General features: G+C 38.8%; 2 protein-coding genes across 3 annotated transcripts; one reads left to right on the top strand and one right to left on the bottom strand.

Annotated features, from left to right (window-relative positions):
* On the top strand, positions 1-6,750 carry LOC108992087. 2 transcript variants are annotated; one of them, XM_018966535.2, is made up of 9 exons: positions 1-81; positions 619-1,476; positions 2,034-3,283; positions 3,675-3,972; positions 4,116-4,340; positions 4,961-5,134; positions 5,496-5,660; positions 5,757-5,870; positions 6,146-6,750. In XM_018966535.2, the coding sequence occupies exons 2-9, from the start codon at positions 769-771 to the stop codon at positions 6,479-6,481; spliced, it is 3,270 nt and encodes a 1,089-aa protein (XP_018822080.2). In that variant the 5' UTR covers positions 1-81; positions 619-768; the 3' UTR covers positions 6,482-6,750. The 2 variants fall into 2 exon arrangements, with proteins under 2 accessions (XP_018822080.2, XP_018822079.2); XM_018966534.2 differs by having other exon boundaries at positions 2-146.
* Positions 6,751-7,846: 1,096 nt separating this feature from the next.
* LOC108992092 (probable adenylate kinase 7, mitochondrial) lies at positions 7,847-10,031 on the bottom strand. Its single transcript, XM_018966539.2, has 4 exons — positions 9,570-10,031; positions 8,773-8,913; positions 8,385-8,612; positions 7,847-8,271 (listed from the first exon to the last, which is right to left on the bottom strand). The coding sequence occupies exons 1-4, from the start codon at positions 9,897-9,899 to the stop codon at positions 8,119-8,121; spliced, it is 852 nt and encodes a 283-aa protein (XP_018822084.1). The 5' UTR covers positions 9,900-10,031; the 3' UTR covers positions 7,847-8,118.

A 10,031-nucleotide genomic window follows, 5' to 3' on the forward strand; every position in this document is an offset into this window, starting at 1 on the left:
TGCCTTTCCTTCTCAGTTTCACTACAACTCCTCCCTGAGGCTATTATACTCTCAGATATCTCAAACATGGTAAACCACCTGGTACGAAACGAGTCGTTTTCCGTCTTTCCCACATTTCTCCGATTTTTCGGCTATTAACTTTACCGGTAACTTTTCTATGCCTGCATTGTAGTCAGTGTGCTGGTTCTGAACTATTTTCAGCTTAAAATTTGATTGTTTTTTATTACTTTCTGTTTATATCTATCTGGATCTGATTTTCTTTAAGCTGTTGGTGAAATTTTCTGAGCGGTTGATTGTTGCTGCTACCTTTACTTTTGCTCAGATGCTAATGCTGTTATTTGTTAAGCTTTGTGCTTAAGAATTTGTGATTTTTGAGCTAACTTTTGCTGATTTGTGTTCGTTTACCAAGCTGAAAGTTTAAAGTTGTTTCATTTTCAGAAAAAAATTTCCAGGCTAATTTGCAAATATTTATTTTTAATTGATTTTTTTTTTTTCATTTTCTTCAATTTGAAGCTCCTCGTGGCATAGCATGAATAGGAAGTAGGAGTGTTCTTTCCGTTAAGCAATTGGGATTTGAAAAGAGCTTATTTTTATTGATTTTCTACTCTTTATGTGCAGAGTGCAGTGTTTGCAGTTCTAATTTTCTCTACTCAGGAACATATTTCTGGTGTCCCTCCCCCCCGATTCTGAACTCTAGAGCTTTGAGGTTCTTGTGATTCTACGTAGCTAATCACATTGGGGTGGAACTAGTCCACCGTTACTGAAACTATGGTTGTAGGCTTGAAAGCAAAGAACAGGCGAAGCGCCTCGGTCCAAATAAATTATTTAATCCATGTAGAGGAGATCAAGCCTTGGCCCCCATCACAGTCACTTAGATCCCTCCGTTCCGTTCTGATTCAATGGGAAAATGGTGATCGAAATTCTGGGTCTACCAACATTGTTGTACCATCACTTGGCTCAGTTGTTGTTGAGGGAAAGATTGAATTCAATGAGTCTTTTAGGCTACCTGTGACCTTGTTGAGGGACATGTCTGTCAAAGGTGGTGACGCCGATGCATTTCAAAAGAATTGCTTGGAGTTTAACTTGTATGAGGCAAGGAGGGACAAGACTGTGAAGGGCCAGTCGTTGGCGACTGTCATCATTGACTTGGCAGATTATGGTGTTGTGCAAGATGCCTTAAGCATTAGTGCTCCAATGAACTGCAAGAGGAGCTATGGGAACACAGATCAGCCAATTTTATATATCAAAATCCAGCCTCTTCGTAAGGGTCGCACTAATTCTTCGTTGAGGGACAATCAGTCAAGAGGCGTGTCGCAGAATGATAATGGTGGCGGATCTGTTTCTGCCTTGATGAATGAAGAGTATGCTGAGGAAGCAGAGAGTGCATCTTTCACCGATGATGATGTTTCATCACACTCATCTCAAACAATTGCTTCTACTGCTTTTGACTCTATTGGGGGCTTACCTCCTCAAGAGGTACCCTTTCTCTGTCTCTGTCTCTCTGTCTGTCTGTCTCCCTTATGATTGCGACTCACCAATTTTGATTCTACATAGTACTATGGGTGAATAAACATGCACATATCTACATCTTCTATTGCTAAAGCAGCCTTTATCCAGTTAGTATTAATAATCTGCAATATATATGGATAGGGTTTTTTTTTTTTGGGGGGTTTGTTATGTATATTTTGACTGGCTGTGAACAAATTGTTAATGGATTATGAAATAAGTTTAGATAAATGGTATCGCTTTCAGGAATTTGTCTGCCTTTGGCACATTGATTATATTGGCGGGACTAACATGAACACATATTGCGTGTGGAAGCTTTTTTTTGTTTCAAAATTTAACACTTTTTACACATCTGCCAGTAGATCACCATGCTGTTGGTCGAGTGCCTCATACTATGGTCAGCATTATAGGTGAAAATATATATATGTAAATGCATGCATGTATTAATATCTGTATATGTTTCCTTTTTTGGTGAAAAAAATACTCACAATGTACCATGTAATATACTAATTGGAATTGAATACCAGAATGGACCAGACATGGTGAGGCATGGCACTGGAGGGGGCCACAAGGAGCATGCCTTAGCTGCAAACCTGAAGCTTGAAAAATCTAATATGACATCATGTATTGGATCACAAGAAAATCCGAAGGGGAGTTCATCTCGCTCATCATCAACAGACTTATCCTCTGATCTGGGGAGTCCAGTAAATGGTCCTGCTTCTGTACCGAACTTTCCTAACTCTATTTCAACATCAATCCAACAACATGTTGCTTCCAATGGTTTTCACTCTTCATCATCATCCTTGGTGTATGAAAATATGGAGGAAGATTCTGATGCCAGCATTCAAAGTAATGACAATGGACATTTAGCTCTGGAAGTTCACGAAAAGATTAGTAATACCACAAGTGTAGTTTCAGGTGATGGCGAGCGGAACATCAAGGAAAATGTACCTAACAGTTTTGTAGCATCCCCAGACAAAAATTCCCAGATGGTTGAGAAACTGGACTCCTCCAAGTATAGTGATTCTCAAGTTAATGGAAACAATGATGGGAAGGGTTGGGAAATTGGTAGCGATCACTTGGAGGAGGCTGAAACCACAGATGATTACTTTGATGGTTCTACGGAGGACAAAGATGGAAAGGAACCCCAAGAAAATGGAGTTGAAATAGAAAACTTGGATGAGAAAACAGTTTTTACAGAAGATGAACCATCAGTCACCGGAAGTGCTACCAGAGGGCAAGCCTCTTTGGAAGGTGATGCATTTTCTTTAAGCAGTGGAAGTCTTGGAATGAAGAGTAATATCCTTAAAAATGAGAGATTAAAAAATGTAAAGTCTGTTAGGTCATCAACAGACTTAGGTAGGACCAATGGATCAGTAAGTAGTAATCAGCACACAGAAGTAACAGAAGCTGGTGTCCTGGGAGATACACAGTACATTGGACGAAGCCTCAGAAGCAATGAAAGGAAAGATGCTAAAGTTTATCCAAAGGATACAAAAAGTGCTCTTTTAGATAGCAAAATCCAGCAATTGGAACACAGAATAAAGATGCTTGAGGGTGAGTTGAGAGAAGCCGCTGCTGTGGAGGCTTCTCTTTATTCAGTAGTTGCTGAGCATGGAAGTTCCATGAGTAAGGTCCATGCTCCTGCTCGGCGCCTTTCAAGGCTGTATCTTCATGCTTGTAGACAAAGTTCTCTATCAAGGAAAGCATCTGCTGCTAGAAGTGCTGTTTCAGGACTAGTTTTGGTGGCAAAAGCATGTGGAAATGACGTTCCAAGGTATATGTAAACCACACTTCTGGTTTTTTCTTTTATTTTTATTTTTTATTTTTTTATTTTTTATTTTATGGTTATTTGATTGAAGATATCAGAACTGCCTACATGGTGAAGAATACTATTCCTCATCTTGATACAACATAGCCTTGGGGAGCGTGAACCTACCATATATGGTCTTACCCAAGAGACCCAAATTGATTGATGTTGGATTAGAGAATCTACCACAGATGCGATAATAATATACTACTGACAAACAAAAGATGACCAAAGTAGAAGAACCAGATATTTGCATGAGAGACTTGAATTAAATTTGAATTATTATGGGCTGTCGCTGAAGTAACTTTATATGTGATCATTATAGTATCTCATTTGTTTTTCCCATTTCTGATTACAGATTGACATTTTGGTTGTCCAACTCGATTGTCTTGAGAACAATTATAAGCAAAGCCATTGGGGACCGGGAGCTACCACTGCCTGCTGAATCTGGTATTGAAAGGAATGGTGGGGTAAAGGTGGATAACAAGGTATCATCCCTATTAAAATGGAAAGTGTCTTCTCCTGGCATAAAAGAAAATGCAAAATCTTTTTATGGAAGTTTTGGCAACTGGGAGGACCCACGTACGTTTACATCTGCATTAGAAAAAATAGAAAGTTGGATCTTCTCCCGAATTGTTGAGTCTATCTGGTGGCAGGTAAATTCCCAATTCTTGTTCTCCCTTTTGTATTTGGTGTTTGGATTCCCTTTGAAGTGTATTGTAGGAAATACCACGGGGTATAGAACATCAACTTTTCTAGTTATCTGACCAGAAATAATAGTTTCTTCGTTCCTTTCCAGACTTTGACTCCACATATGCAGTCTGCTGCTGCAACAACAATTAACGAATGTTTGGGTTCCAGCTCAAGGAAAACCTATGAAAGGTTATCTAGTTCAGGTGAGCAAGAGCAAGGGAACTTTGCAATAGACCTTTGGAAGAAGGCTTTCAGGGATGCCTGTGAAAGACTTTGTCCTGTCCGAGCTGGAGGGCATGAGTGTGGCTGCTTGCCTCTGCTGGCTAGATTGGTAAAACTTTACACTTGAGCTATCCATTTTAAGATCAACTTTATTTATGAGAATAGTACGGATAACATTTGGATTCATGATCTTGTTTGGCAGAAAAGTTGCTCTCAGTGTACTGAAATTGACTTGAGCATACTTTGACTACAAAAGCTTTAAGATTGAGATTCTGTTCATCATCTGTTCCCAAACTTTAAGGAACATATAGTTTAAGCAATTGATCGCAAACGCAAATCTGGACAATTTAAATAATCTGGGATATATTGTAATTCAAGTTTGTTGTGAAGTTATCCATGTTTAAGATTCCTAATGAATGTGAAAAAACCCAATTATTGTAGCTAAATAGCCTAAATTCAACTTCCATGTCAAGTTGTGAAGTATCATATACTATTTTTAAATGCATTTCCTACCCCTCTCGAGCACAGCAGGCTATACTGCTGCACATTAATGGAGAATTTGGTGCAAGTTATGTGATATCCTTTAGTAAATATATACCACAGAGAAATAAGTAAAACGTCAACACATTGATCTATCACTATGTACTTCTCCTCATGTTTCTTTAGAAGATTTACCCCTTTTTGGCTCTTGAAAAATCTGACATTAAAAACGCATCTTCACGTGTCTAGATAATGGAGCAATGCGTGGCCAGACTGGATGTGGCAATGTTCAATGCTATCCTTCGTGAATCCGCTGATGAGATCCCAACAGATCCTGTATCGGACCCTATCAGTGATTCAAAGGTTCTACCTATTTTTGCTGGGAAATCAAGTTTTGGGGCTGGTGCACAGCTGAAAAATGCGGTAAACACGCCAATCGTTACTTTCTTGAGGCTAAATTAAATCACATCATTAGTCATAATGGTAGATGTTCTTGATCCTCTCAATTGTATCAACTGACTACTGGTTCCTGGAATTCTAGGATCGCTTTTCATTTTTTCTCTTTGAAGATATTGTGTTGTGCAGAGTTGTGCTAACAAATATATGGATCCATCAAATCCGATTCTAACCATATTTTCCTCAATAATGTCAAATTTCATAGAATGTACCCCAAAAGCTTGTTCAATTGTAGTGCAACGTGAAGTTTCTAATGCATGGTTTTAAGCAAATATAGATTTGGTTGTCCTAATTGACAACTTTCTTTATTTGTGTTTGTGGATATCAGATTGGAAATTGGTCTAGATGGCTGACTGACTTATTTGGTATGGATGATGATGACACCGATGAGAGAGAATATGCATCATTCAAGTCTTTTCATCTGCTTAATGCATTAAGTGATCTCATGATGCTTCCAAAGGACATGCTTTTGAGTAAATCCGTCAGGAAAGAGGTTCAGCCCTGGGACTTGAACCATCTCATTTTATCTCTGGATGCGTGATCGATATTCCTAGTAGTTACTTATGGTACTTTACTTCCATTTTTGAAGGTATGCCCTTCATTTGGTGCACCATTGATCAAGAGGGTTGTCGACAATTTTGTTCCAGATGAGTTTTGTCCGGACCCAATTCCAGGCGTTGTACTTGAAGCACTGGACTCAGAGGTTACACAACTGAATTTACATTCTTATTTTATAACACAGCTATCCATCTTGAACTACTTGAGTAGAATAGCCAGGCGTGTAGCCGATAATAAAAAGAAATATATTTCTGACACTGATGATGATTAGTACATGCTTTCTAGTTTTGCCTTTGGAATAGGTCTGGCAGAGTCCGGACCAAAATCTCTACCATGATATCTATTACCCTTCGTTCTCGCTTTACTATTGCATAAAAGGATTAGCCTGATAGCCTATTTTCTTGCACTTGCTTTATGTAGGATCATTTCGAGCCAGGGGAGGAGTCTCTGATGAACTTCCCATGTGCAGCGGCTCCTATAGTTTATTCACCACCTCCGGCAGCTTCAGTCGCAAATATTATTGGAGAGATTGGAAGCCAAACTCACCTGAGAAGAAGTGGGTCCTCGGTGCTCAGGAAATCGTACACGAGTGATGATGAGCTTGACGAGTTGAATTCACCCTTGAGTTCTATATTCATTGATGGCTCCCTTTCATCAGCAGTCCCAACAAAGCCCAGCTGGGTATCAAAGGGAAATGGCAATCAAGATGCTGTAAGATACGAACTGCTTCGCAGTGTGTGGATGAATAGCGACTAGCGCAGTATGTATATCACAGGTATATATCAAATGTATCTCCCTTTTTTTTTTCTCTTTGTATTTGGAGTTCTGAATTTGTTCTCTGGTTTTGGTTTCACCATCGTACTTGATGTTTCTGTACAAAAAAGGTAATTGTAGTAGAAAAACTCCAAAACCTTTGAACTCTCGGGGTGAACCAACCCTGTCAGCGGGTGAAAATAATAAGGGACTGGTTCCGGTCAACACATCATTATGTCGTTGATTTTATTATTTTAGCGTTTGATTTTTCCTAGAAGGAAATTGCTTTTGAACGAGGCTTCACTTCCTTTCAGGCTTTCACTTACTAATGATATATATGTCTCAAATGTTTAAGTTTCGTACATATCTTTTATCAAAAAGGTGGATCTTACGTAAAAAAAAAAAGTGGAAAACTCATTTTTTTAGTAGCATTGCTCAATCTGGTTTGGATTTGGTGTAAGATTTAAATCCAAATCTTAATATACAACACAAACATGATATTTGGATTTTAAAAGGCTCAAGTTTTAATCGTCCTCAAATTCAGTCATAAAACACGTCATTAAAGCATATGCCATTTGAAAAAAGCGATGCGTCAGGACTCATTACACCAATATTAATTCATTTTTTAATCGTCAATTAATGAAGTTCGCGACCAACGTGGAATTTTGGTTCTCGTTTATGTATAGAAGAAATTATGATTATGATCATTGCTTATTATTATTATTTCCTGGAGCTCTCATTTAGGATGAATAGAATTGAGTTCTAGCATTCTAGCAGTCGAGGCATTTTGCCCAAGTATCAAGTACTCTGGCTCAGGAAGGAATGGCAATCCTCAACCAGCGTTCAACAGAAATCAGAGCCTTGTAATTTTGGGTGCGCCCAGCTTTGACCGCTGGAGGTGCCACTAGTACAAATTATACATTTTATTTTATTTTTTACATTTTTAAAACATTTTTAAATAATAAAAAAATACTCAAATATACTAAAAATTACTTTCTTAACTATTAAGAAAAAAAAAAAAACATATATATAAACGGTAAAAGGTAAACTCATGGAACATATCATCCTTTTCCTACAATTTTAATACCATCGCTACCTTTTAAGTATTTTATCAGTGGTAATTAGCATAAAAATTGTACATTTCAGATTAGATCATCAAGAACTACTGCCATCGAACGTATAGACACAAACACATGTAAGTCTATATGGACACAAACAGACCGACGAAACTGAAGTTGATCGTCTACTACTGCAATGAGATGCAAAGATAGGGAAAGAGCAGGGCACCAACGAACCAAACTCATACAAGGGATAATGATATGTTAAGATGATAGCCTAAAGAAGGCATTAAAAAGCAAAATGCTAAAATATTGGAAATAAAACAAAACATTTTCACTTATAATGATGGTCATACACGCAAGCATTCTTCTCTGCTTTTCGCCTCTCATCTGAACTACATCACACGTACAAACAGTGCATGGCACTTAGTAAAATAAGAAAAACGCCAAAAATTCAAACCTCAATCCAATTATTTGGATCCAAAGGCTTTCAATACTCGCTCACTGTGGTTCTCACAGATATATTTACTAATATGCTAAAATGAAAATAATCGGACAGGCAAAAGACCTGACGAAAACAAATCATGCAGTTAGCTTCTTTGAAGAGCTAACAGCATTCATATGCTGGAGGTGTAATGCAGTCAACAGCCCCTGCCAGGTCTCTCCAGGTGCGCCTGCCACATGAAAATCAAGGAGTTTCTTCTGTTTCCTATAGTATTCTTCCAACGGTTTGCTCTGAATGGGTAAAAAAATCTATATCAGCTATTACCATCTTCCACTTTCTTTCTAGACATGAATGCAGAGACTCGTAAACAGAACCTAGTTAAAATCATGGAGTTGAGTGGTACCTGCTCTGAGTAGATATGGAACTTTTCCTTCCACAGGTCTCCACTATCAGAAGAAAAGGGTTTTAGATGCTTTTCCCGAGTCTGCAGATTAAAATCACACCCAGCATTGCTCATGCTATGATATCCGCAACAAGGAGAAAACTTTCCATCTCCCAGATTCACCATGTGCTCTTCTGTGCATTTGAAGTTCACGACTAAATCAATATCAGTGACTTGGTCAAGAATCTCCTATAAAACAATCAAAGAACACATAAGCAATCAAGAATTCTAAAGTCAGGAAGTACTAATCACAGGGAATACTATAAAAATACACAAGGTTCACATGTAAACAAGGCCTTGGATCAGTGTAAAGTGTAAACCACAAACAGTGTTTCAGAATTGAACTTACAGCTTGCATTCTTGTTCGAGGAATCCCATCTAAAATGAACCCAGTTTCGCCCCTGTAGTATCCTTCTTCCAGCCTCTTTGACAACAGGGTGAAAATGATCTCCTCCGGAACAAGCTTCCCTTCATTAACTGCATTTGCAATCTGAACTCGGGAAAATAAAGAATAAAACATATAATTATCATTCCCATTAAATTATAGGTAACGGTTCATGAAATAAACTGAAGAAAGTCTCGTAAGGAATACAGGAAAACGCCAAAAAAAAAAAAATCTAAAAATATATCAAATTTGTCATCTTGATTGAGTTGATACACTCATATATAATTCAGTACTCGAGGTATTTTTTTATAGGTAATAAGTTGTATTCATAGAAGTGGGCTTTGTTTTATTCATAGAAATAGGGAAAGCGTACACAGGGAATATACATGATAATAACCTAATTAGAGTTTACCGTAGAAAGTAGAACAACATGGACATTTAGCCATTACAAACAATACTACAATAGCCCCCGCCTGTTGATCATGCATAAACTCATTCAAAGAAGAAGCTTCTAACCCGTTCGTCATGCATATGCTTGGCTCAGAAAACTAAATAAACGAGGACCCATAAACATACTTCAAAGTTTAAATAACAACCCCGAGAAAAATGCCTTCATTCATTTCCCATAAAACAAATGCTTCAATCACGGTCTCAATATTCATATCCCAGCCAAAACATAACATCACAAACCAAAAAGCGCAGACAAACCCAAAAAGAAAGGTATACAATTTAAGAGAAAGGAAAAGAAGAGGAGAGGGGACCTGCTTGTAGAGAGAAGAGCGAGGATGGAGCTCCTGGCGAACGAGGGTGCCCATGGAAATGTGAGGGACTTCTAGAAGCTTCGAGAGCCTCTCGGCATAAACGTGTCTCTGGCCTCCTCGGTGGCCTATCAAAACCCACTGGACACCTCTCCCCGGGACCGACCCCTCCGTCCCCACCACACCGTGTTGCTGCAGCTCCTCCTCCTTCTCGTCGTCAAAGTCAGAGTCGTAATGGAGCTGGGCCGCAGCCGATCCATATGATCGGCTAGCAAGTTTCCGGAGAGTTAGCAGCCGCGGAGAGAAATGTCGCAGTCGGCTAAGGCCTGACATGATTGCGGCGTGAAAGGGTTTTGCAAAGAGAGCAAAGGAGGGGTTTTTATGTCGACCAGAAGTGAGGGTTTAGAGAGAGAGAGAGGAGAGGATGGCCGGTTGGGAATTTGCCATCTGTATGGCATCCAAACT

This window comes from Juglans regia, chromosome 1 (genome assembly GCF_001411555.2).
Source record: "Juglans regia cultivar Chandler chromosome 1, Walnut 2.0, whole genome shotgun sequence".
Taxonomy (NCBI): Eukaryota; Viridiplantae; Streptophyta; class Magnoliopsida; order Fagales; family Juglandaceae; genus Juglans; species Juglans regia.

Bases quoted from the DNA above. Each gene is read 5' to 3' on its own strand.
- LOC108992092 (XM_018966539.2), bottom strand. From the start codon at position 9,899: ATGTCAGGCCTTAGCCGACTGCGACATTTCTCTCCGCGGCTGCTAACT. The intron at 8,613-8,772 runs GTAAGTTCAATT...ATTGTTTTATAG, and splicing joins CTCGAACAAGAATGCAAGCT to GAGATTCTTGACCAAGTCAC. The intron at 8,272-8,384 runs GTACCACTCAAC...TTACCCATTCAG, and splicing joins TCCATATCTACTCAGAGCAG to AGCAAACCGTTGGAAGAATA.
- LOC108992087 (XM_018966535.2), top strand. From the start codon at position 769: ATGGTTGTAGGCTTGAAAGCAAAGAACAGGCGAAGCGCCTCGGTCCAA. The intron at 3,973-4,115 runs GTAAATTCCCAA...GTTCCTTTCCAG, and splicing joins TTGAGTCTATCTGGTGGCAG to ACTTTGACTCCACATATGCA. The intron at 5,871-6,145 runs GTTACACAACTG...TGCTTTATGTAG, and splicing joins TTGAAGCACTGGACTCAGAG to GATCATTTCGAGCCAGGGGA.